Source organism: Haematobia irritans, chromosome 4 (genome assembly GCF_050003625.1).
Source record: "Haematobia irritans isolate KBUSLIRL chromosome 4, ASM5000362v1, whole genome shotgun sequence".
NCBI classification, from domain to species: domain Eukaryota; kingdom Metazoa; phylum Arthropoda; class Insecta; order Diptera; family Muscidae; genus Haematobia; species Haematobia irritans.
Window position 1 is genome coordinate 80,616,503 of NC_134400.1, and position 27,884 is coordinate 80,644,386.

At 33.6% G+C, this 27,884-nt stretch overlaps 1 protein-coding gene and 1 long non-coding RNA gene across 3 annotated transcripts in view; both read left to right on the plus strand.

Moving 5' to 3' along the window:
* Positions 1–27,884, plus strand: part of Ac78C (adenylyl cyclase 78C) — a 291,397-nt gene that overhangs the window by 164,543 nt on the left and 98,970 nt on the right. For both annotated transcript variants that reach the window (XM_075304668.1, XM_075304669.1), the window contains one exon: positions 16,763–16,955. In XM_075304668.1, coding sequence (XP_075160783.1) covers positions 16,763–16,955 — 193 coding nt within the window. The remainder of the gene's footprint in view (positions 1–16,762; positions 16,956–27,884) is intronic.
* Positions 22,623–23,146, plus strand: LOC142233666 (uncharacterized). Its single transcript, XR_012721461.1, has 3 exons — positions 22,623–22,683; positions 22,821–22,941; positions 23,038–23,146. It is a non-coding gene; the product is annotated as an uncharacterized LOC142233666 (long non-coding RNA).

Genomic DNA, 27,884 nt, shown 5'->3' on the forward strand with positions numbered 1-27,884 from the left:
AAAATTTTATTTATCTATTTATATATTTACAATCATAATGAATTATGAAAATAAACAGGTAATATAGGTGCTAACAACATAGGTTTTCGACCTGAATGCTCAAAATTTTGTTTCTGCCCAATTGTATATTCCCCCACATCTTTCTCACTACCACACCCTCAAAAAAAATCGCTTCTTTAACATATGTTCCAAACATATTTTGCAGGAAGCACATATATTATTGCATACTGCCGAAACATTAATATGTTTGTTTTATGTGAACATATTATATGTTTGGAAGCATTTTGAGCCAAAAATATTATATGCTTGGAAGAATTTTTCCCAAACACGATTGTGCTCATTCCCTAACATACTCGTAATTTTCACTTCCACGAAATTTTTTAGTTATTGGAACCTTTCTCTGTAATACAAATAATGTTGAAGAAATTATTCACTTTTATAAATTTTTTTAAATTTTACCTTTCGCCTGCACGGAGAATCGAACCGAGGACCATACAGTTTGTAAGCCAACACACTATCCACTGGGCTACGTAGCTGTTATAGTCACCAGTAGATAATTATCGTTTTAAGTTACATTTATATAGCATAGTTTGCAGCGCCCACGAGCACATGCAAACATAACATTATTTAACAGAAACATACATTTGTTTGCCACGTGGAGCAGTGGTTAGCATGTCTGCCTTGCATGCAAAGGGTCGTGGGTTCAATCCCTGCTCCGACCGAACATTTTTTTTGTTTTTTTTTTTTTTTTTAATTTACATATTTATATTTATACTATATTAATTTTTTTTAAATGAACCTTCGAAATGTGTGTTATTAAAGATTTATAGTCAGTAACAGTGCTTGATATAAACGAAATTGACTGATTTTTGGATAAAATATTATTTTTTATTGCAAAAATAACAATCTTGTAATAAAAAACTGTTTTTGTACAATACTTTAAAATTTGGAAGGAATTCAAAAACTAACAAAAGAAGAACGTGGAGTCGAGTATAAACATACATACATAATTTTATAATATAAACATAAATTTATTTAGGAGTGAACAGTTTTTTACTAGCATTTAACACCATCGCTCTAAAATTCCTTTTTTCTTTAATAATTCATTTTAAAGAAAATAAACTTTTTAAATTGTTTTAGCTGTAAAAGTCGAACTTAATGCCCGCTTTTATAGTTGATGGTGTCCGTCAACTCCTCGTGGACTACTTTTTAATAAAGAGAAACTAAACTTTGTTTTTTTACATTTTACTGTGTAATTTTTCACTATTTCCTCCTTATTTCATTTTACCGTCCCAACTCTAAAAAGAGAATAGTGCCCATTCGTTATTTTTATGAAGACCCCTGATTTCTTTTAACGAACCAAGAAAAAAATAATGCCAAAATGATAAACAAAACACATGTCCACACATACATAAAATGCTGCTCTCAAGGCGAAAACATAAGCTGTTTGTTTTTCAAATGTCTATTCTCTTGGTTCAGAATGTATATTCTCTTTATTCAAATTAAATAATATTTAGACTTAAACATATCAAATGTTTGGCCTTATCATAAAACAGTTTTCCGAAACAACATACAAGCGGTTTCACAGAAATTGTTCTCTTTTGACTCTTTTGCTGTGTTATATTGATATCTTTCGTCAACTCTCCCGGTTTCCATCTCTATTTCTCTCTATACTCTCTCTGTCGCTTTGAATAAAATATCACAACATATGTATGTTTAGTCGAAATTTGTAAATTTATATATGTTTGTATTCACACATATGATTTTTATGAAACATTGATGCCCCAAACATAATATATTCTAACATATTAACATAGATGTCCCAAACATTTAGTGTTAGTTTAGGAACATTACATGTTCGCACGTAAATATATTGTGGTTTAAAATCGTGCCCGAAACACATTTTGTTTATATCGGAACATATGAAAAACATATTTTTCTAACAGTGCACGAGATTTTTTAGTTCTTAGCACCTTTTTCTGCAATACAAACATTGTAGAAGAAATTATCCAATTGTATGATTTTTTATACCCTCCATCATAGGATGGGGGTATATTAACTTTGTCATTCCGTTTGTAACACATCGAAATATTGCTCTAAGACCCCATAAAGTATATATATTCCGGGTCGTGGTGAAATTCTGAGTCGATCTAAGCATGTCCGTCCGTCCGTCCGTCTGTTGAAATCACGCTAACTTGCGAACGAAACAAGCTATCGACTTGAAACTTGGCACAAGTAGTTGTTATCGATGTAGGTCGGATGGTATTGAAAATGGGCCATATCGGTCCACTTTTACGTATAGCCCCCATATAAAGGGACCCTCAGATTTGGCTTGTGGAGCCTCTAACAGAAGCATATTTCATCCGATCCGGCTGAAATTTGGTACATGGTGTTGGTATATGGTCTCTAACAACCATGCAAAAATTGGTCCACATCGGTCCATAATTATATATAGCCCCCATATAAACCGATCCCCAGATTTGGCTTGCGGAGCCTAAAATAGAAGCAAATTTCATCCGATCCGGCTGATATTTGGTACATGGTGTTGGTATATGGTCTCTAACAATCACGCAAAAATTTATCCACATCGGTCCATAATTATATATAGCCCCCATATAAACCGATCCCCAGATTTGGCTTGCGGAGCCTCAAAGAGAAGTAAATTTCATCCGATCCGGCTGAAATTTGGTACATGATGTTGGTATAAGGTCTCTAACAACCATGGACAAATTGGTCCATATCGGTCCTTAATTATATATAGCCCCCATATAAACCGATCCCCAGATTTGGCTTGTGGAGCCTCTAAGAGAAGCATATTTCATCCGATCGGGCTGAAATTTATTACATGGTGTTGGTATATGGTCTCTAACAATCATGCGAAAATTGGTCCACATCGGTCCATAATTATATATAGCCCCCATATAAACCGATCCCCAGATTGGGCTTGCGGAGCCTCAAAGAGAAGTAAATTTCATCCGATCCGGCTGAAATTTGGTACATGATGTCGGTATATGGTCTCTAACAACCGTGCAAAAATTGGTCCACATCGGTCCATATTTATATATAGACCCCATATAAACCGATCTCCAGATTTGGCTTGCGAAGCCTCAAAGAGGAGCAAATTTCATCCAATCCGGTTGTATTTTGGAACATGGTGTTAGTATATGATCTTTAACAACCGTGTCAGAATTGGTCCATATCGATCCATAACTATATATAGCCCCCATATAAAACATTCTCCAGATTTGACCTCCGGAGCCTCTTGGAGGAGCAAAATTCATCCGATCCGGTTCAAATTAGGCACGTGGTGTTAGTATATGGTCGCTAACAACCATACCAAAATTGGTCCAATCACACAAAAATTGGTCCATATCGGTTCATAATCATGGTTGCCACTAGAGCCAAAAATAATCTACCAAAATTTTATTTCTATAGAAAATTTTGTCAAAATTTTATTTCTAGAGAAAATTTTGTTAAAATTTTATTCGGTTCATAATAAAATTGTCATCATTGTCAAAATTTTATTTCTATAGAAAATTTTATCAAAATTTTATTTCTATAGAAAATTTTGTTCAAATTTTATTCGGTTCATAATCATGGTTGCCACTCGAGCCACAAATAATCTACCAAGATTTTATTTCTATAGAAAATTTTGTCAAAAGTTTATTTCTATAGAAAATTTTGTGAAAATTTTATTTCTATAGAAAATTTTGTTAAAATTTTATTTCTGTAGAAAATTTTGTCAAAATTTTATGTCTACTTTGTCAAACTGAATTATATACGTATTGGATCGATCTTTTTTGATTTAATATATACCACGTATGGACTTACATACAATTTAGAAGATGGTGTTAGGAGGTTTTAAGATACCTTGCCATCGGCAAGCGTTACCGCAACTTAAGTAATTCGATTGTGGATGGCAGTGTTTAGATGAAGTTTCTACGCAATCCATGATGGAGGGTACATAAGCTTCGGCCTGGCCGAACTTACGGCCGTATATATTTGTTTTATTTTAATTTTACCTTTTGCCGGACGGGGATTCGAACAGCGGACCACACAGTTTGTAAGGATCAAAGAAGTAGCTGATCAATTGCCCAAGGAAAAATAAAATCTTAATTTTGATATAACAAGCAACAAAATAGCGCTCCAAGCTACTAAACACATATATGTTTATAGGCTATTTCTAAATTAATATATGTTTGCATCCAAGCATGTTATATTTACAAACATTTTATGTCCCAAACATAATATGTTCTAACATATTAACATATATGTCCCAAACATGTTATGCTAGTTTATGAACATTATATGCTTGCACTCAAAAATATTGTGTTTACAAATTTGTGTTCCAAACATATAATGTTTATAGCCAAACATATAAAAAACAGTCTTTTTCATCCGTGTATAGATGTTAAAAAATATAATGTGTCGGATATACAAAACAAACATAAACTGCCATAAATTACGACGGGCGGAATTTTAAATAACCACTACCATACAATAGATGACAGGAATAGCTGGACAGTTACGAATATTGTTTCTATAGAAGTAAAATGGTGAAACATCGATTTATAAATGATCTATCAGTTGTGGACATTAGAGGCCAATAATTTAATGTAAAGAATTTCGAGTGGCTTTGATGAAATAAAATTTTCTTCTGGCACGTTGGCAGAGGTTTAATTTAAAATTACAGCTTCCAAGGACATCGGGTGTATATGGAGATTTCTCAAGTAATTATCTCCATATACAAATCTAGGCCGATGGAAAATTTATGCATTTATTATGGAAATCAAATAACTCTAAATTCAAAATTTCTGACAAATCTTGTGAAAATTTTAGACTAAGAAAAATTTCTTAAAACTAATCGAAAGATGAGTTCATACACGCAAAGAAAAAAAACGTTTGGAAAACGTGTACCGAAAACGTTGTTCTTTTGTTAGAGTTTTTTGAATTGCTTCGAAAATTTTAAACTTTTATCACCAAAAAAATTCGTTTGTTACAAAATTTTTATTTTTTCAATAAAAAAAGTTATTTTTGAAATAACAACACAGTCCATTTCGTTTATATCAAACACTGTTCTTTTCTGACTTTAGGTCTTTAATAAGACACATTTTACAGTTCAAAATTTAATATAGTACAATGTAATGTTGAACGGTATTTTTTGGGAGTCACAACATTTTCGTGCGTGAGCGCGAATCCTACAAAATAATATCGTGCGTGAGTGTGCGTTAGTAAGATTTTTCCGGCGTGAGTAAAATATTACTCACGTGCATACCTCTATTGTCCGGATTGACCCATCTTCGAACTCAACATGCATGCCAAAAAAAGAACGTTAGGTTCTACTGCTATATTTCCTTAAAATTGTACCTTTATCAAGAGTATATATAGGGTCAAAATAATTAATATGTTAAAAATGGACAATACAATTGATCAATTCAGTCCATATTCTAGTAAAACCTACTTTTTATATCATCATGAAATTTCACTCATATAAGTACACTTTGAGTGGCCTGAAATCCAGTACTTCGTTTTTCGTTGTTCGATTAAAAGCCCTAATAGAATCTAATTTGTCGAAATATTTCTTTAGTCATGAATGAAGTGTTTTTCAAATTTTGATTCGCCGGAGTCGGCGTCGAGCAAAATTTCTACGACTCCGACTCCAGCAAAATCTTCGGACTCCGATTCCGGCTCCGACTCCGACTCCACAGCCCTGGTTGGATCTAAAATACCTCCATATTTGAGGGCTTCCGTGTCCTCAAATTGCCATATCAATCTATATGGGAGTTATATTAAAACACAATACAATACCCACAATTTGGTATAGCTTTTAAAAATATCGGTTCAAAATATCGGTCTATATGTGGGCTATATCATAATATTGGTTACTAAATTTGGCTCTTTATGAACTTAATACCTATAGATTTCAAATTTCAAACAAATCGGATGATAACTGCGACTTACATGCCCTCAAGAAATCAAATCGGAACATCGATTTATATGTGGGCTATATGTTGCGAACTTGGCCTGACTGCATACAAAAGAAACAGAAAATAGGGTACCTCATTTTTTGATGTTTGTTCGTGGAGGGGCCCTCCCCATTGACCGACTTTTTGGAATTGGACTTAAGTTCTCCGATTTTCTTGCAGTTTTCAGGGAAGGTTAGGGGTAGCCTCGGTCCTTTGTGCGATCTTTTTAAAAAGTACAGTGAAAAAACTAAGCTTCTCCGATTTACTTCACATTCACAGAGGGCGTTGAAGGAGGTTATGAAATTAATACGGAGTACCTGATTTTTTAATATTTGGTCGGGGAAGGGAGACCTCCGCTTCCTTAAGTACATACAGTGAAAAAATTAAACTTCTACTATTTACTTTACCATCCTTTCCGAAAATTGTGCTTATGTTCTCTGCAAATATCAAATCGGAGAATTTTGATCTAATTTTCAAAACGTCCGGCAAGTGAAAGGTCTCCCTCCCAATCCAAATATTAAACAGTCAGGTACCCCATATTAATTTCATTACCTAGCCGTATGTTCTCTGTAAATTTTAAGTAAATCGGAAAATTTTAGTTTTGTCAATGTATTTTAAAGAAAGTCGGGCAAAGGTTAGGTCCCCCTCTCCGACCAAATATCGGAAAATAAAGTAGCGGATCGGAGAGCATTGATCCAATTTTCAAAAGGTCGGGTATGGGGGAAGTCCCCCTCCCCGACATATTATCAAAAAAGCACGTACCCTTTTTCACCACATAATTGCCCTTTACGTTCTCTGAAAATTTAAATAAAATGGGTTCAGCCGCTTTCGAGCTTATCCCGAACATACAAAAAAAAACAACTAAACAAATATAATTCGGATTTTTTATGCATATATAGATAGATTAAACCCCAAACATTCATTTATATACAAAATATATAAGTCGATAAGCAATTTCACTTTTAATTGTTTTCCATATTAGTTCAGATTGAAATGAAAAATAAATATGATTATAATAATATATAAATAAATATGATTATAATGTTAATTTTATGAGATGATTTCTATACCCTGCGCCACACTGTGGAACAGGGTATTATAATTTAGTGCAACATATGTACTATATATATTATTGAGCCGATTTGTCGTACACTCAAAAATTTACTAGGATATAAAGATTTTGACCTTCCCATAAGGATTTTGGTATTGATTCCGAGCCAAAGATAAATGTATTATTACACAGAAAAAAATATCACCAAAATATTTCCAATTAAAAAGTTAATTGAAGTTGAAATTTTTTTCAATTAATAAATTAATTGGAAAATTAACTTTTTAATCAAGATAGAAACATTAAGTTAATTAAGTCAATGATTGAAAATTTTAAAATTTTTAATTAAAAAGTTAATTGATACAATAAACTTTTAATCATATTCGGAAGACTAAGTCAGTTAAAAAAGTGATTAACATTTTTTTAAATTTTTAATTAATTTTTTTTTTCAAACAATCAATTGTTAATCCAAATAAAAATTCGAAGCCAATTCAAAAGGTAATTGAAAATAGTTACCTTTTTTAATTAATAAAGTGATTAACATTTTTTTAAATTTTTAATTAATTTTTTTTTTTCAAACAATCAATTGTTAATCCAAATAAAAATTCTAAGCCAATTCAAAAGGTAATTGAAAATAGTTACCTTTTTTAATTAATAAATTAATTGAGTTTTGCAATCAACATCAATTAAATTTTTAATTGAATCAATTAAAAAATTAATTGAAATTTGGTAATGAAATCAATTAATTTTTTAATCAAGATTTTTTTCTATGCCCAATTAAAACTGTGATTGATACTATCATTTTCGTGATTGAAGACATTTCAATTAAAAAATTAATTGGATCAATTAATTTCGTGATTGAATCAGAAAAAATTTTTTTTGTGTGTAGCGACAAATCTTGCTTTGAAATTAGGACAAAAAATAAAATTGGGAACCAGATCTCTTTTATCGAATTTTCATTCTCTTTTCGCGCTATATTAATAAAGCTATTCCCGTACAAATAAATGCTAGATAAAAATTTCAAATTATAACGGATACTTCAAAGTAAAAACTGTTTTATTAATTCCCTTATTTCAACCGTCGAACTGAACGGACGTGTTTTTTAATAGCGGTTTATTTCATCGTAATAGTTACCTCTTACGAATTTCACGTGTGGAAAATTAAACCACCATGCAGCGAAATTCAAAGTCATCCACTGGGTTGCTAACTTCAGAGCCCAGTGGACGGGTATCGACTGTAGGCCCAATTAGTCGACCTGTAGACGGGTCGACAGGTGGCGACACTTTGGCAAGTCGAACCTTTTCTAAGGAGGTAATCCCTCACGAAAGAGATTCAAAGAACGCAGAAATGCTTTGTTTATCCTAAAGAAATTAGGATCTGTCGACCCGAGCACGTTGTCGGCTAAGCAAAGCGATTCCTTAAAACGGGCTCAAGGAATTCTTGGAGCTGGCAAAAGGGAGCGATCACCGGATGAACTGCCATCCTCTAAACGGGATCAAAGATCGTTTGCCTCAGTTGCAAAAGACAGCCATGTGATGGCTATCATTAATAAAGGAGCATTGGACGGTATGGTTCCAAAGCAAAAATGAGGGGAAATTGAGAACGCGATGTTTGGTGTCTACTCAATGGTGCGAAAAAAGTTTCCCGCACCAAGTCCTCGACGGCAAGATGCTGGATGGTATCAAGGACGATATAAATTAATAGCATTTGCGCACCAGAGGTCTATGGATTGCTTTAAAGCTGCTTTGATGCTAATTGGAAGTTTGGGAGGGAGTTAGTCGGTAGAAAAGACATACCGGCTAAACCTATAGCACATGCATGGATACCTGCAAATCCTCCTGATCCTGAGTGAATACTAAACAGACTAAAGGAATGTAATCCAGATCTTCCAACCGTTGTTGGAAGATCTGGGTTTGGATGAGGTGGATGGACCAAGACGACATACGGTGTTTATATTGAACATTGAGTTGCTGCCACATCTAGCCCAGACCCAAAGACGTGTATGTTATGGCTTTCATGATATCCATATGAAGGTATACAAAAGCGATCAGCCAAAAGGATTCCGAAACGAACAAGCCTCCGGTAGAGTCAGAAGAAGAAAAATATTTCGAAGCCGAAGGAGACATAAAAACTGCAGACATTGACGAACATCGTATGCGGGAAGTCCCTACAGGCTCAAACCTCACCAAAGCTGAACCGCGTGTTGTGAGAGTGTCAGAGAGATCTATGAAGAGGAAGCCCTTGTTCCTCCAGATAAATCTTCACCATTGTAAGGCCGCTTGTGCTGCCTTAAAAGTTCTCCTGATGAAAGGAGACATAGATATAGTTCTAATTCAAGAACCATACATATAAAGGGTGATTTGTTAAGAGCTTGATAACTTTTTTTTAAAAAAAAACGCATAAAATTTGCAAAATCTCATCGGTTCTTTATTTGAAACGTTAGATTGGTCCATGACATTTACTTTTTGAAGATAATTTCATTTAAATGTTGACCGCGGCTGCGTCTTAGGTGGTCCATTCGGAAAGTCCAATTTTGGGCAACTTTTTCGAGCATTTCGGCCGGAATAGCCCGAATTTCTTCGGAAATGTTGTCTTCCAAAGCTGGAATAGTTGCTGGCTTATTTCTGTAGACTTTAGACTTGACGTAGCCCCACAAAAAATAGTCTAAAGGCGTCAAATCGCATGATCTTGGTGGCCAACTTACCGGTCCATTTCTTGAGATGAATTGTTCTCCGAAGTTTTCCCTCAAAATGGCCATAGAATCGCGAGCTGTGTGGCATGTAGCGCCATCTTGTTGAAACCACATGTCAACCAAGTTCAGTTCTTCCATTTTTGGCAACAAAAAGTTTGTTAGCATCGAACGATAGCGATCGCCATTCACCGTAACGTTGCGTCCAACAGCATCTTTGAAAAAATACGGTCCAATGATTCCACCAGCGTACAAACCACACCAAACAGTGCATTTTTCGGGATGCATGGGCAGTTCTTGAACGGCTTCTGGTTGCTCTTCACTCCAAATGCGGCAATTTTGCTTATTTACGTAGCCATTCAACCAGAAATGAGCCTCATCGCTGAACAAAATTTGTCGATAAACACATTTCGAACCGAACACTGATTTTGGTAATAAAATTCAATGATTTGCAAGCGTTGCTCGTTAGTAAGTCTATTCATGATGAAATGTCAAAGCATACTGAGCATCTTTCTCTTTGACACCATGTCTGAAATCCCACGTGATCTGTCAAATACTAATGCATGAAAATCCTAACCTCAAAAGAATCACCCTTTATAAGAACAAGATCTGTGAATTAAGCACTCCGGGTTTCAAACTTTTGCATAATACCGGTAAAGATATAAATCGAGCATGTAAAATTGCTAAAAACGAACTAAACTTGATTCTGCTTCCTTCATTGAGCAATGCAGACACTGTCGTAGCCAGTCTTGAGATATCCAAATGCAAATATTGGATATCTTCGGTCTACATGGGAGATGATAGGGAGATGCCTGCCTCCATGTGCCGTTAAGACCTTAGTTGAGGAAATCAAAGACAAAACTCATTATGGGATGCGATGCAAATGCACATCATAGTATTTGGGGAAGTAGTGATACTAATGCATGGGGAGAGTCGCTACCCAATTTGAAGTTCTTCCAAAGGCACAACTTTAAAAACACTTCCAGAATCCCAATGATGTTCTTTATTTTATCTACACAGGAAGTTATTTTCATTCAATTTTTTAAAACATGTTTTTTTCATATTTTTAATGGGAAATTTTAACTTTTTATGTTTCAAATTGTTTAAAAACAGTTTAAGAATTCATAAAAAGGTACAAATTATATAAATTTTGTCGAAAAAAATGCTAAATCCAATCTGAAAAAATTTTGAATTTTTGAAAATATTTGAGGTCAAACGTTTCAGACAAGCGTTAGAATCCATTAAAAATTATTAAAAATAATAAAAATTATTTATTTGACAAAATATCACAGAATTTTTTTAATTTACATCCAAAACATTGAATTCGGATCACACCTCAAGAAGTGATGTAAATTCAGTGCCCCAGCTGTTGAAATGGACGACTTCCGTCCTATCACAAGCCTACACACAAAAAATTTTTTTCTGATTCAATCACAAAATTAATTGATCCAATTAATTTTTAATTGAAATGTCTTCAATCACAGAAATGATAGTATCAATTAAAAAATTAATTGAAGGTCAATTAAAAAGTTAATTGATCCAATTAAAAAATTAATTGATACTATTATTTTTGTGATCGATTTTTGTTTCAATTAAAAAATTTGTTGAATCAATTAAATTTTTAATTGAATATTTTTTAAAACTCAATTAAAATTTTAATTGGAAAAATTTTCGTGAAATTTTTTTGTGTGTATGTTAAATTCATCGCTTCTGCGTCAATTTTTCACAACTTCCGGATCCAAAACATTTTCATTACTTTTTTGGCGACGCTTTTTTTGCTGGGTAATAGAGTTTATTTTGCGTACTAATCTGGTAGTTTGCAATAAGGGAGATGCACCAACCTTCGTCACCAAAAACAGGAGAGAGGTGTAGGATGTCCATTGGCCTCTCCGGAACTGAATGATAAGGTATCTGAGTGGCAAGTTTTGAGGGAACATAGGTTCTCAGATCATCGCTACATCGGTTTCAAATTGGCTGTTCGTACTTCAACGACCATATTTCCGCCAAATGTTAGGTAAGCTGATAGGAATATGTATAGGGAATCGTTCGATGTGATGATACCGAAAATACCAGAGACAAGCATTGTGCAAGATATCGAACACGCAGTGGAGAGGATTACTAAGGCCTTCAACATATCACTGAAAGCTGCATGCCCTAGAGGGAAGCCAAGGGGTAAAAATCGACCACCATGGTGGTCTACGGAGTTAAGTAATATGAAGAAATCCTGCAGGAAGCTCTTTTACAAAGGAAAGTCCACCAGAGGATTGGGACGCTTACAATAAGAATATGAGAGGATACACGCGAGAACTGAGAAAGGCTCAGCATAACTCTTCGAATGTTTACTGCAGCAGTATTGAGAATACGTCCGAGGCTTCCAGACTACGGAAGGTACTAGCATCCACTAACTCTGCTCCAGGTTTCATTAAACTATCGGAGGACAATTAGACAACGTCCAGTGAGGAGACGCTGGAGGTACTATTGGATACACCTTTTCCTGGAAATCAGACCGTTAAACCATGTTTTGGCGGTGCCACAGTGGCTTAGCGGTCATTTCGTATCGAGGAAATTGTATCGGAATCTAGAATAAAATGGGCGTTAAATAGCTTTGGGTCATTCCAATCCCCCGGACCGGATGGAATTACTCCGGCGGAGTTACAAGCAGTGACTGAAAGAATTATCCCCTGGCTGACGGTGATATATAAAGGATGTATCAACTTATATATATATATATATATATATATATATATATATATATATATATATATATATATATATATATATATATATATATATATATATATATATATATATATATATATATATATATATATATATATATATATATATATATATATATATATATATATATATATATATATATATATATATATATATATATATATATATATACTAGCGTAACCCGGCCCGCTTCGCTGCGCCTTCCGAAGCATATTTGGAGGAATATTTTGCGTTAACTTTGTCAACTATATCCTTCGTGCTGAAAACAAATTCGAAAAGATTTGAATTCTTTTAAACAAATCGGACTATTTGATGTTTCGTTTATAGTTACAAATACGGCGGGAGAGGGTGTACCTTCTTCTATATTTCTTGTGAATTTTAAGTGTGGTTTGTCAAGGAAAGGTATCCTTCTCCTCAACATATCTGAAAATTAAGCACTATATTATAATAACATACAAAGAATTACTGTTTCCCATCCAATAAATCGGAAAAAGCAAAAATAGTAAAAAATTTTACAACATTAACATTTGCTAAAATGTTTTAAAACTATGCACCCTCTACGTTGGCTGCCAATTTCATGTAAATTTAAGTTCTTTACTAAAAAGAAGTCTGGCAGAAGCCTGTGAAAAAATCATAAAATTATGTACCGAGTTCCCATTTACGGACAACCCTCTACTCCCCCCACCTTCGCTCCACTCCGACCTGATATCGGACTATCACGTACCCTATATTAATTTCGCAACTACTCAATGGTCCCTATAAATTCTATCGAAGTAAATCGACAAAGTTTATTTCAATTTTCCCCTTTCCAAACCAGATATCGAAAAATCATATACTAATTTAAAAATCATGTATAAATTTAATAACCTCCTCCCACGTTCCCTGTAAATTTCAAGTAGATTGGCGATGTTTAAATTTTGCTCTATTGTTTTAAAGGGACGTCACTTTCCCCCGATACAATGTCGACAAACACCGTAGTGAATAGCACCCCTAACCTTCCCTGTAAATTCTTGAAACTTTCTTTCAAGTGTGGGGCAAGGAAGTTTGCCTCTTCGTTCATAACCTTCCCCACTGCCTATGTAAATTTCAAGAAAACTTAAGAATTGTTGTTTTTTTTTTGCAGTTTTAGAGGAGGACCTCCTCCCCGACTAAATATCGGAAAGTGATGTAGCGTATCTTTTGTAAACGTCCCAGAAAATGTCAAGCAAATATCAAAAAATCAGGTATCAACTATTAATATCGTAACCTCTCCCCAGTCCTCTGTAAATTTCAAGTAACTCGGTAAAGTTTAATTGTTTCTCTGTATGTACTTAAGAGAAGCGGATGTCTCCCTATGCCCTTTTATTTTTATTAAAAAATCAAGAACCTGATATAAATTTCATAACCCATTTTTTCCGTAAAATTTCAGTCGGGGGAGTTTAGTTTTGTTTGTACTTTCAAACAAACAAATTCGGGCAAAGGGATGGTCCCCCTCCCCGACCAAATATCGAATATTGTAGCGGATTTTTGTCTAGATGGCAACCCCAACATTCAATGAAAATTTCAAGCAAATCGCATAATTTTGTTCCAAGTTTCAAAAAGTAGGGCAAGGGGGAGGTCCCCCTCCCCGTCCACATATGAAATCATCAGGTACCCCATATAATTCCATAACCTCACCACATGTTCCCTGTAAATCTCAGATAATTTAGAGAATTTTAGTTTTTTCACTGTACTTAAAAAAAAAAGTCGAACAAAGGGGAGGCCCCCTCCGCCACCAAATATCGAAATAAAAAGTAGCGGATCTTTGTCTAGATGCCAACCCCAATCTTCAATGAAAATTTCAAGCAAATCGGTCAACTTTGGTCCAATTTTCAAAAAGTCCGACGAAGGGGAGGTCCCCCTCCGCGACCAGGTGTCAAAAAATGAGGTACCCTATTTTCACCACATGAACGCCCCCTACGATCTCTGAAAGTTTCAAGTAAATCGGTTCAGCCGTTTCGGAGCCAACTCGGAACATACAAACAAAGAAACAAACATAGATTGAATTTTATATATATAGATTTAAGAAAAAAACTTATATTTACCTTTGACTTATATTTGCCCCATGAAATTTCTCCTACAAGGAAATATTTTTTTACATTTTGACTAGAGTGATCAAAAAACCGGTTTTTTGAAAGTCGGTTTTTCTCGGTTCTAAAAAACCGGTTGGCGGTGTTTTAAAAATTAAATAACCGGCATAACTGGTCCAACCGTTTTTTCCCAAAAGTACCAAAAACGCTTAATTTAATATAAATGAAGGATAAAATACTTCAATGTTTTAATGTAAAAATTAAATTCCTTCGCTGTAATTGTGTTAACAATACCGTAGATAAACATAAAAATGTTGAATTTTTTATATTTTTATATTAAAGACGGTGTTGAAAAGTCTCCACAACTAAAAATTTTCTTGTACATACTAAATATTCACAAGCAGAGCTCATTTTCTACAGAAAGGTTCATCAAATTAAGTCGAATAATAATAACGTAAGAAATATTATAGGTTTTGTTGACAAATATACGCTCCTAATTTAATAAATACGATTTGCTTATATTTCACTAAAATATCTCTGGGATTTCTTTAGAAATTCAACGTATTTTATTTGACATCTTGAACGAATACTATATTGGAAGTGTGCCGAAAATACATTCGGGTTTCAGTTTACATTGAAAACCGAAAACCCATTTTCGGTGGACCGGTACACTGAAAAAAATATTGTTGTGAGGTCAAAGATTTCATGTCTTTAAAATACGAATACAAATTTTGCTTAGCATAGAAGACGCATTTCTCTAAAATAAAGTTATTTTCCTTGTCCAAAGTCGATCAACTTTTCAATGAAGTCGTATTGTCTTTATAATTAAGCGATTTGACTTAAAAATTGGTATCTTAACATGAAAGAAAAAATGTATAGGCTAAGGTCAACTTGACTTTAATAATTCAGAAAAATTCTTTAAATTTAATGAAATTGTCTTTAAATTTGTTGTCTTTTTCCAACTTGACTACAAAGCAAAAAATCGTTAAAATATAGGACATATTTTTGAAAACTTTATTTTAAAAAAGTTTTTTACTTCAAACATAGCATAATTTCTATTGGAAGTCGAGTCCTAATTTGGAAAATAAAGTTGCCGTTAACTCATTTTAAAAGGACTTTGATAGCATATGAAGAAAAAAAGCTGAAAAAGCGAAAAATTAAAATTTGCTTCCTAGAAGCAAGTACACAAAACCTAAATTTAAAAGAGAACTGTGTCTTAAAAGTATCCTTACTTGTATTCTCCGCTTCTTTAGCTCGGAATCAATACCAACTTTTTTAAAGTAAAGACAAAATCTTTGGAACCGAGTATGCTTTTTTTTCAGTGTAGAACCGGTATTTTATACAAAACCGACAATCGGTGCAAAACGAAAAACCGGTCCCCCGGTTTTCTCCGACCGGTTTTTATCACTCTAATTTGGACGACACTTTACTTGGTAAATAGGTGTATTTTGAATAGGAATTAGCAAGAAAAACTTACTTTATCGAGCGGTAGATTTTTCGTCATCAAAGGGTTAATCTAAAGGTTCAACGATTTCTTCAAATCAAAAATCCTCTTCTTTACTTTAAGAATTTAATGAAAAAATGTTTGTAACAAAAATATAAACTTTCTTTCAATTAAAATTTCAATTGGTTAAGCTACAAACTAAACTACAAAGTCAATGCATGGTTTTAAGCTGAAATCAAAAACAATAATAATGATTGAAGAGTAAACCAACAATAACAGACAAAACGAAATTTCATTACTTTAAAGAAATTTGTCCTTAATATTGTGTATAATGCGTAACCTAAAATTAAGGTTGCATAATATTTAATATCACGTAAATATTTTTGTCTGTGTGAAATTGCTCTATCCACAGAGTTCTCCTGATTTAGCAAAAAAAAAAAAACTATTTGCTTGGCACAAGCATACCATTGTGGGCTTTAAAAAACATATTTTCAGACTAATTAAAAAACGTTGGATCATTGGCGGTCAAAGAGTTTCGAGTGCAAATCAATGACCTCTTTCCCAAAATAGTTGTTTTTTATTTTGTTTCTCATTTAGTCCATTATCACTTTCCAGTTAAAGGTAGTTACTATGTGCGGGTTTCGCACCAAAACACTACATTTTAATTGCACAATTACGACGACTATATCTTTCTCATATCTGCGCACATTTAATATTTCTATATTCATCGATTAAAACAGTAGCCGTGAAAACAAAATGGTTTATTTCATGTCAAAATATTCACGAACTAATGTCGTTAATGTCTTTTCATCATTGAATCATTTACAGAAATCCAATTGTGTCGCATTCCAAATCTTTGCTAATTTTATTCTTTACTCTGCCATTAATGTGGCCGGCATGTACACCAAATATCTGACTGACAGGGGCCAACGCCTCGCATTTATTGAGACGCACAAAGCCATGGAGCACAAAAAGGAATCGGAGAAGGAATTACAGAGAACTCAAAAGCTTTTGGATTCAAGTAAGTAGAAATAAAAAAAAATGTGTATTATTTTATATGTTTTTCCAAAGTTTATCATATATTGAGAAATAGTATGGCCAGAAACGGTTTATTAAGGAACAGATATCAGATATATTGCAAATTCCACAATAATGGGTTCATCTAAAAACCAGATCTAAATATCACCTAGTTCATTACCTGCAATTGAGCATGTGCAACGATAAGATTTGTGACCAGTGCTATCTTAGGCCCAAATATAGATACGCCAAATGTTTGGCGTATCAGTCTATTTTCTGGTATAGTTCCCATATGTACGGACGAAAAAGACGGTTTTTCATATGTTTCGGTGTAAAAATTTTATGTTTCGAAGTCAAATGTTTAGCGCATTATTTTTAAGTGCAAGCATATAATGTTCTTAAATTAGTATAACAAGTTTGCGACATATATATTAATATGCTAGACCATATTATGTTTGGGGCATAAAATTTGTTTAAATATATGTGGATGCATACATATATTAATTTAGAAATTGCGTACAAATATATATGTGTTTAGAAAGGGAGACCGAAAGAGTATGCTACAAGTAAAAAAATGAAAGTAACCAATATATACACACAAAGAAGAGTTCATTAAAAGTTTTTTTTTCTACCAGTGTATGCCTAAAGTGAAACATAATATACTTGAACAATACAAACAATATTTTGTTTGGACCAATCCTGAAAATATATATGCTTCAAGCAGAATGTGTTTGGGAATATATGTTCCAGAAACGATTTTTTGAAGGTGTAGGCAGATCTCCCAAATTCTCATTTTCAATTCTCTGTGCAATTGCTATTTCGGGATTGGGCAACCCAAGGCAGATTTAGTAAGGTAGTTTTTGTATTACAAAAACAAAAATATCCAAGGCCGTATTCAGGGGGGGATGAGGGTGGTCAAATATATATAAATATTTTAGCTGCATAGAAAAATCTTATCGAAGATGTTGAAGAAAAACTGGAGGTTTTAATTTGAAAAACGCTTACCTATAAAACTTGCACAATTCATAGAATCTAGTTGAAAAGTCCGTCAAAACGACGGTCGAAAAAAACAAATTGTTTTTGTTCTCGCACCACAAATTTCATTTTTGGAAAATGTCTTTCTGCTTTTTATGTGTGTTTGTTGTTCTTTTTGTGAACATGACTCGCTTTGTTTGGCCATAGCAACAACAACGAAACAGCCAAACACACAAGTGTAAATGAAATGGCGCAAAACCTGCGAAAAAACCTGCCTAATTCAGCGATGGAAGCACTTGGAGAGTGCAATAAAGAGATATTTCCAACGTGCATATTCTTTTAAAATTTTGGTCTCTTTTCCAGTTACTCAGGGATGGAAAATACAATTTTTAAGAAAGTACAAAAAGGTATTTTTTGAGCGGAAAGGTACTTTTTACTAAATTTCAACAAAAATTTCACTGGAAGATTATTGTCAAGAGACTGAATTTTAACTAAAATAAAATTTTGACAAAATTTTCTATATAAATAGAATTTTGCAAACATTTTCTAAAGAAATAAAATTTTGCAAAAAAATTCTACAGAAAAAAAATTTGCAAAATTTTTTCTATAGAAATAAAATTTTGCAAAAATTTCCTATAGAAATAAAATTTTTACAAAATTTTCAATTGAAATGACAAAATTTTCTATAAAAATAAAATTTTGCAAAAATTCTATATAGAAATAAAATTTTGACAACATTTTCTACCGAAATAAAAAATCGATAATATAGAATCGCATTCTTTTTTCGACTAAAACATTCTTGAAGTTCAATAAAATCCTGTTTTTGACTATGTCTTTTACAAAATCGAGATTTTCTTCCCACATGAACATGTCTGTTTTGCCATATTTGTAAAAGACTATTAGCAAATAAGGTTGATAAAGACTTTCTCAAAATATTAAAATATTTTGTCAAAGCTATTGTACTATAAATCTGATATCGACTCAAAAATGTCTACACAAAAGGTACTAAATCCTTCGCGGGGGTACTACGGTACTGACCGGGGTGAAAAAGTATTGAAAAAAGTACTACAGTACTGCATTTTCCATCCCTGCAGTTACTACGTGCTAATCCGATCGTTCATTTTCAACAATGAAGAGTTTAAAGACGTATCTTAGAAATTCGACTAGCGAGAGTAGACTCAATGGATTGGCATTAATGTCGGTTCATCGCCGAATAAATGTGCCGACTGAAGAAGTCATTGATTTATTTGCTGCCCAAAAAGCCCGTCGGCTCAATTTAATATTATAAAAATATTGTATACATACCTATGCATAAATAAAAATTTCTACACATGAGATTATATGAATATTTTTTTTAAAGTTGAACCCCCCCAGGATGGCTACGGCCTTGAAAATATCAGTCGCCATATTGAAACAATATGTCCACAACTGGGAAACTTTAAAATAGGAAAATCTGGAAATATATCGATATATGCTTCGAAATATGAGGAAATGTGTTACGGTTCGCAAGAATAATTGAAGTAATTCTTACCATCAATTATGAGGACAATTTATTTCGATATTTTTCTGTCATAAATTTAAAGCAAATTGAAAATGTCAAAATTTTTTGTATAAAATAAATTGAGTTTGAATTTTTATTTTTATTTGTCAGAATTGCCAATTAATGGGGTATCTTCAAAATGTGCTCATTGTGAAGATACCTCAAAAAGAGAAAAAATGAATTCTTATGGATGGGAAGAAACCAGAATATTTAATTCAATGATATATAATCATAGTTTGAAGAAATACTGCATGGTATTTGGTAGGGGGAGATGACAAACCCATAAAAGCCATTTAGCTACGCCTATGCCATTAAGCAAATACCGAAAATTGTAATGAAGCCAATACCGAAAATTGTAATCACCTGATAGCTTGAAACTGCCTTCCTCTTGGGGCAACTCTACAATCTGCCATTCTAAAGCTTGACAGTTCCATTCTAATGCTTGACATTTTTGAAAATGTTTTGACATACGAGTGCTATTCGTGTTGTTAACAGCAACATAAAAGGTTCATCTCGCCCAAACAAAAATAAATTAAATCGTGAACAATTTCGTACGATTATTTGTTATAGTTTTTTAACCCTACACCGAAAGAAAAAGCGTTCGTCACCTTGACGATTGAGTTTCATCAATGCGTTTTCGTCTATGCGATGAAAAGTTTCGTCCATGGGAGTATTTCGGTAGTCCACGTGACGAAATCAATCATCAAAGTCAATTTTTGTTCTTTTCATAGTTCGTCACATTGATGATCTAGTTTCGTCTATGAGACGAAATTATTTTCTTTCCGATTCAGCGAAAGTTAACCAAAATTAACATTTGATTTAACCCAGATATGCCGACCGTACTACATGTAGTACACCTGTTATGTTCAGATTTCTGCGTTTACAGTAGAGGTGTGCGCATGACACGAAATTATCGTGACACGCGTGATTCACGCGTGAATCACGTGAGTCGTGAATAAAATCTGAAGCAACTCTCGTGAATGTGCGTGAATGGGACTAAAACAAATATGTCGTGCGTGAGTGTGCGTGAGTAATAAAATCGGTTCCTGAATGTGCGTGAATAAAATTTCTGCAAAATCACGCTCACGAAAAAAATCAAGATTTAATTCTTACTCGTATGTTAACTGAAATTGATTTAGTTGTCGAACTATATTTTATTTATGAATTTTATTACCCTTGCTCATTCCCGATGGGAAATGTCATGAGTCTCGTGAATTTGTCGTGAGTCACGTGAATTGTCGTCAATCGTGCGTGAGCGTGAGTCTGTAAAAGTACTTCGTGCGTGAGCGTGCGTGCTTACTGATTTTCATTTCGTGAATGTGCGTGACTGGGAGTGGCTACGACACTTATCGTGCGTGAGCGTGCGTGAATAAATATTTGACTTCGTGAATGTGCGTGAGTGTGAGTGAAATTTCACTCACGCGCACACCTCTAGTTTACAGTGCTTTACATTTTCTAATCTACTTGTTGGTGTGATACAGAATATAACGGCCCGTCGGCATATCTGAGTTAAATTAATTTCGTTTATATTAAGTCCCAATATATGAATTACACATATTAATAGAAGTTCGACAAAAGTTAAGTGTTTTATTTTCATGATGTATCAAGATGAAACAAATTGATGAAACACACTTTTCTCTGAAATGTGTATCGAAAAATCTCAATGCTAACTAAAACATAAAACGATATACGGTGTATATAGTTATAGATGTTTGTAATTTACATTTTTCCATTAGTACTAATCTGAAACACCTAAAAGTCGAATCAATAGTCAATGTGACGAAACAGTGTTCAATGGGATGATAAAATTCATACGTTCTGTAGATGTGTGTTTATTTCTCTACCTAAAAAAAACACACACAACCAAATGCGCTTGCTACATTTTGTTTTTAAAATAACTGTACACAGCTTTTATTAATGAGAGCTAAGTTATTTTTGTTGGATATTTCATGCTCTCTCCACATTTAACTTAACTCAAACGAGTATTTGAGCAAACATTTGTTCATATGTTTGTTTTTAAATTGGCTTACAAGATATATGAGAACAATAAAAGTCGTCAAATAGACGAAAATAGTAATCAAATAGACGAAAAGTTTCATCTACTCCGTTGATATGTATTCAAATACTAATGCAATAACACATCCATACGTAGTTGTGTGCAGTGTTGCCAACTCCCCAAGGCCAAAAAGCACCAAACAAAATATTCTAAATTCTAACATACCACCTTCCACCACAAAATCGAAAATGCTCTACTAAAAAAAAAAAAAAAAAAAAAAAAAAAAACTTCCGAAGATGTATTATAGAACTTTTGTGAATTGAATTTCAAGAAGTTAAGGTGGGTATTATTAGCCGCTAAAATAGTAATTTTTTCACAATTACTTTCCTTTAATAAATCATTTTAAGGAATACAAACTTTGTGAAAATTTGCTTTTGGCTACTCCCCATCAAGTTATAATAAAATTTGCAGCAACTATGCATAATTTTATGCCCATTTTTACTGATATAGTTTTCAATTTAGCGCAAAACTCAAATTTAGTACTCACCATTATGAACCGCTATTCAAGTATACACCTTCATCAGTTTTAATGCTTTCGTCAAATTCATTTTCATCAGTGATGTTTTCCAACTTTCAAAATATTAATATATGGAAGGAGTCTATTGCTTATTTCAGTTGTGCGTGCTTATGTGGATTTAATACTAACGTTTTTAATGACATCTTTACCAAATTCAAAAATTCGACACTCATGACTCGACTTTCCTACAGAATACCCTAAATGACAATATTAATTAAAAAATAATCAATACCAACTTCATAACAATCAAATTCTATATTTGGCAATAAATTTCAGTTTCTCTTGAAAGTCTAATCAAAATTTTTGTACCTATTAAACTTAATACTGTTCAAAATAAAAAAAAGCACCAAAAGCACTAAATGAAAATGCCAGAAAGCACCAAGTTGGTGCTTTTTTTGAAAAGGCACCAAAAAGGCAATTTGGTGCTTTTTAGAAATCAAAAAGCACTAAATTTGGTGCTAAAAGCACCAAATTGGCAACACTGGTTGTGTGGTAGAAATATTGTTTTTTTTTCTGTGCGGTAAGAACATTTCAAATGGTTCCTCTCAGTTGTTGAGTTTAGTCCTAAGTGTAAAGGTGGCCGCGCGTGCCGAAAATAAAGACCTAATGCTTAAAGATGTGAAAGTGAAAATAAAAACAAAAATGTGAGTAAAATAAAAAAACATGAAGTGTTATATATGGAAAAAAATTTAACCAAAATGACGTTTTTTTTTATTTTTTGGTCAATTTATTTTTTTTAACATTTATATTTATGTTTATGGAAGTATTTCTAAATTTACAGATAAATGCCGCAACATTTTTCGTTCTGTGAAAACTGAATACGGATAAAGAAATTAAAGAATAAAGATGAATTGGATGAGCAAACAATTCAAAACGAAAATGAACAGTTGGGCACAAAAAGGGTGAGGTAAATTTTGTTCTAAAAAGATCGAATATATTTTACAAAAATGTAAAATTTCAATTTTTAAATTCTTCTTTATAATTTTTTTACTCCACAGGATGAACCCATAAAACTTTTCATCCTTGGTGATCTAAACACTAATTAAGGTAACAGAATGTTTGTATGTCTAGATGGTCAATTTATCAAAATCAACAGCTTTGGTAGATGTGTATGAAAAATTTTGTATACGTTTTTACTCCGTTAGTTGTACATATTTCAAATAAATAAAATTTAAATTTAATTAAAATAAAAAACAATATGGTTCTTTATTTAAAGTGTCGTAGAAAATATTTCTAATAATCAATTTATCAATTTGATGTTTACATCGTATTGATGAATCGATTACAACAAATTGATGAATCTATTACATCGTATTGATGAATGGATTACGTCAAATTTAGGGAAAGATTTATTAATTGGGAGCCACCGTGGTGCAATGGTTAGCATGCCCGCCTTGCATACACAAGGTCGTGGGTTCGATTCCCGCTTCGACCGAACACCAAAAAGTTTTTCAGCGGTGGATTATCCCACCTCAGTAATGTTGGTGACATTTCTGAGGGTTTCAAAACTTCTCTAAGTGGTTTCACTGCAATGTGGAACGCCGTTCGGACTCGGCTATAAAAAGGAGGTCCCTTGTCATTGAGCTTAACATGGAATCGGGCAGCACTCAGTGATAAGAGAGAAGTTCACCAATGTGGTATCACAATGGACAGAATAGTCTAAGTGAGCCTGATACATCGGGCTGCCACCTAACCTAACCTAGGGAAAGAGTTCATCGCTATGACGAAGGCGTTTGTAGCGATGACGAACGAGAATCGTACTTTTGAAGAATTGCATCATCGCATGGATGAAAGAGAATAATCGCAGATACGAAAAATATCATCACATAGATGAAATACATTCATCATCCGGACGTAACATAATCGTATATGGGATGTAAATAAGTTCATCACAGGGATGAATTCAATTCATCGCTATGACGAAAAAATCGTCAATGGGATGAAATGTTACGTTAGCTTATTTTTGACGAAAAATTCGTCACCGTGATATAAAGATTCATCCTCATGACGTACTTTTTCCTTTCAGTGTAGCTTAGGCACCAATGGTTTTCTACATTATCTGCCACTATTTACGTATGTAAATAATTTGTTTCCTTTGTTATTTTTAACTTCATAACCGCTTTTTTATGTTTGTTTTGCATTCAGATATTCGCTACAAAAAAATATATATTTGTTTTTGAAAATATTGTTGTTTTTGAACATTACCTGTTCGACATTATTGAAATCGGTTCAGAGTTAGAAAAAGGAAGCGTTCTACAAGGCAAAAAAGTGGGCAATGTAAAAAACCAGTCTGTGTGAAGCACAGCTGGGTGCAAACCAAATGCTACAGTTGTCCAAAATATATATATTTTAAGTTTTTATTTCCTCTTCTTTTATTTGTATTATTTCCATATGAAATAATTCAAAACAAACAAGGGAAAAACTCTACAGACGTCTTCTTGCTAAGCAAAATTCGTATTCGTATTTTAAGGACATGAAATCTTTGGCATTACGACAATATTTTGCACCCAAAAAAAAGTGACCCACCGTGGAAGAAAATGTAGGTTTATTTTAGAAAATTTTAACTAAAATAGTTTTGTAATTGCAACATGTTACAAATAAGTTAATACTTTTTGTCAAATTGAAGAAAATTTTGTAAAAATAATTAATTTTTTTTCTATTGTTTAAGAACATTTCATATGTTGCAAGAAAAAATTGGATTTAAAAATTGTTAAAATGTCTTTAGCGCTGTACGAAGTTCGAGACAGGTACACTTTTAGTAAAAGTTACTCATTTGAGAGACTTATGAACTCAATTTAAGCAAACTTCTGCCATTTTAGGAAAATATGAACTATTTTATTTTTTAGTAAAATTGTGCACTATATTTGTATACAACTTTTTTCTTATTTTTAGTTCACGTCATTAAAGTTAGCAAAAAATTATTCAAATAAGGAACATTTACTCATATTGTGCAAAATTTAACTAAAATCAACTAATCTTCATGAACTAAAATAAAGTTCAGTAGGCATTAGAGCCCCTTTTTTCTGGGTGTGTTGACTTTCCTTAAGGAATTTGGTATCGATTCCAAAAAAAAAAAAAAAAAAAAAAAAAACAAGTATATACGGTCGTAAGTTCGGACAGGCCGAATCTTATGCACCCTCCACCATGGATTGCGTAGAAACTTCTACGAAAGACTGTCATCCACAATCGAATTACTTGGGTTGTGGAATCTTAAAACTTCTTAACATCGTTTTCTAAATTGTGAGATAGTCCATATGTGGTATATATTAGACAAAAAAGGTATGTATAGGTAAGTCTACAAATAATTACGAATCGATATGGACTTTTGCACGGTGTGTACAGAGCCAGAATTGAAATATGGGGGTCGTTTATATGGGGGCTATATACAATTACGAACTTGATATGGACCAATTTTTGTGTGATTGGGGATCGCTTTATCTGAGGGCTATATATAACTATAGACAGATATGGTCCTAATCAGGCATGGTTGTTAACGGCCATATACTAGCACAAGGTACCAAATTTCAACTGACTCGGATGAAATTTGCTCCTCCAAGAGGCTCCAAAACCAAATCTCGATCGGTTTATATGGGGGCTATATATGATTTTGGACTGATATGGACCACTTTTGGCATGGTTGTTAAATATCATATACTAACACCACGTACCAAATTTCAACCTGATCGGATGAATTTTGCTTATCCAAAAGGCACCGTAGGTCAAATCTAGGGATCGGTTTATATGGGGGCTATATATAATTATGGAGTGATATGAACCAATTCCTGCATGGTTGTTGGATACCATATACTAACATCACGTACCAAATTTCAACCGAATCAGATGAATTTTGGTCTTCCAAGAGGCTCCGGAGGCCACATCTGGTGATCGGTTTATATGGGGGCTATATATAATTATGGAACGATGTGGACCAATTTTTGCATGGTTTTTGAGATGTTGACACCATGTACCAAATTTCTGCCGGATCGGATAAAATTTTCTTCTCTTAGAGGCTCCGCCAGCCACATCTGGGGATCGGTTTATATGGCGGCAATATATAATAATGGACCGATGTGGACGAATTTTTGCATAGTTGTTAGAGACCATATACTTTCACCATGTTCCAAATTTCAGCCCGATCGGATGAAATTTGCTTCTCTTAGAGGCTCCGCAAGCCAAATCGGGGGATCGGTTTATATGGGGGCTATATATAATTATGGACCGATGTGGACCAATTTTTGCATAGTTATTAGAGACCATATTCTTACACCATGTACCAAATTTCAGCCGGATCGGATGAAATTTGCTTCTCTTAGAGTCTCCGCAAGCCAAATCGGGGGATCGATTTATATGGGGGCTATATATAATTATGGACCGGTGTGGACCAATTTTTGCATGGTTGTTAGAGATCATATGTTGACACCATGTACCAAATTTCTGCCGGATCGGATGAAATTTTCTTCTCTTAGAGGCTCCGCCAGCCAAATCTGGGGATCGGACGGACGGGCATGCTCAGATCGACGCAGAAATTCACCACGACCCAGAATATATATACTCTATGGGGTCTTAGAGCAATATTTCGATGTGTTACGAACGGAATGACAAAATTAATATACCCCCATCCTATGGTGGATGTGGTTTAAGATACTAAAAGCAAAGACAATAAACTTGAGGAAGATAGGAAATTGGCTTGCGTCATACCAAATGTTGCATTTACCATGTTAGTTCTATACATGTTTGTAATTTTTTATTTGTTTTTCGTTTTTATTTTTTAAATGAAAAACTTAATTTACTTAATGAAACAATGTTAAATTTTAAGCAACAACAAAAAAATTACATTTTCCCCTCTATTGAAATTTATTTCGTGCACTTAATTTCTTTTTATTTGCATTTTAATGCTATGTCAATACTTGTAGTATACGCGTTTGGTTCGAGTATGAAACTAACACGGTAAATGGTTTGATCTCCTCAGTAGCCAATTTCCCATCTTTCTCAAGTTTATTGTCTTTGACTAAAAGTATCTTAAACCACAATATTTACATTTGTAAATAGTGTCAGATTTTGAAGAAAAATAAAGCAATGTATTGAAAAATTGCTATATTGTAAAAAATATTGTTAAATTTGTACTAATATGAAAGAGTACGAAAAATTAGCCACTGAGTCCAAATTTCATAAATATCGGATAAATATTGTTGAAATGGCAAGAGTGTCAAAAATAAAATATTTGCATTTGTATATAATGCCAAAGCTAGGGTAAAGTAGATTAACACAACAACAGTGCATCGATGATTAACACAACAACAGTGCATCGATGATTAACACAACAACAGGGCACCAATGAAAATAATTTCGCCAAGGACCTTCCGAGGTCGTAGTTCACTCAAAGACGAATTTCCTAAAGATCGTCAAAGATCAGTTGATACTGTGCACCAACTGGCATTGAAAGATCGCCATCTGAGCTCGTGTCGATTGGTGGAAGGAAATGCTCCAAAACTACGATCGCGGTACTTCGAAACACGTCAATGACATCGTGACTGGTGATGAATCGTGGATTTACACGTATGAGCCAGAAATTAAACAGTTTTCGACTGTATGGGTGTTTCAAGATGAGCCAAATCCAACAAAGTTGCTCGCGCACGAAACACTTCCGAGCAAATACCACCTATTTTTCAGAAAAAAGTGTACATTCAATTATAAGTAGTACACAAATCAAAAAAAAAACCAACCGCAGAAAACGGATTACTCTTCGGGTCAAACAACCGCATTTTTGAGCACTCAAGGCATCGATTTGATGGGTCATCCTCCGTATAGTCCTGACTTGGAATCGAACGGCTTTAAATGTTAAAAT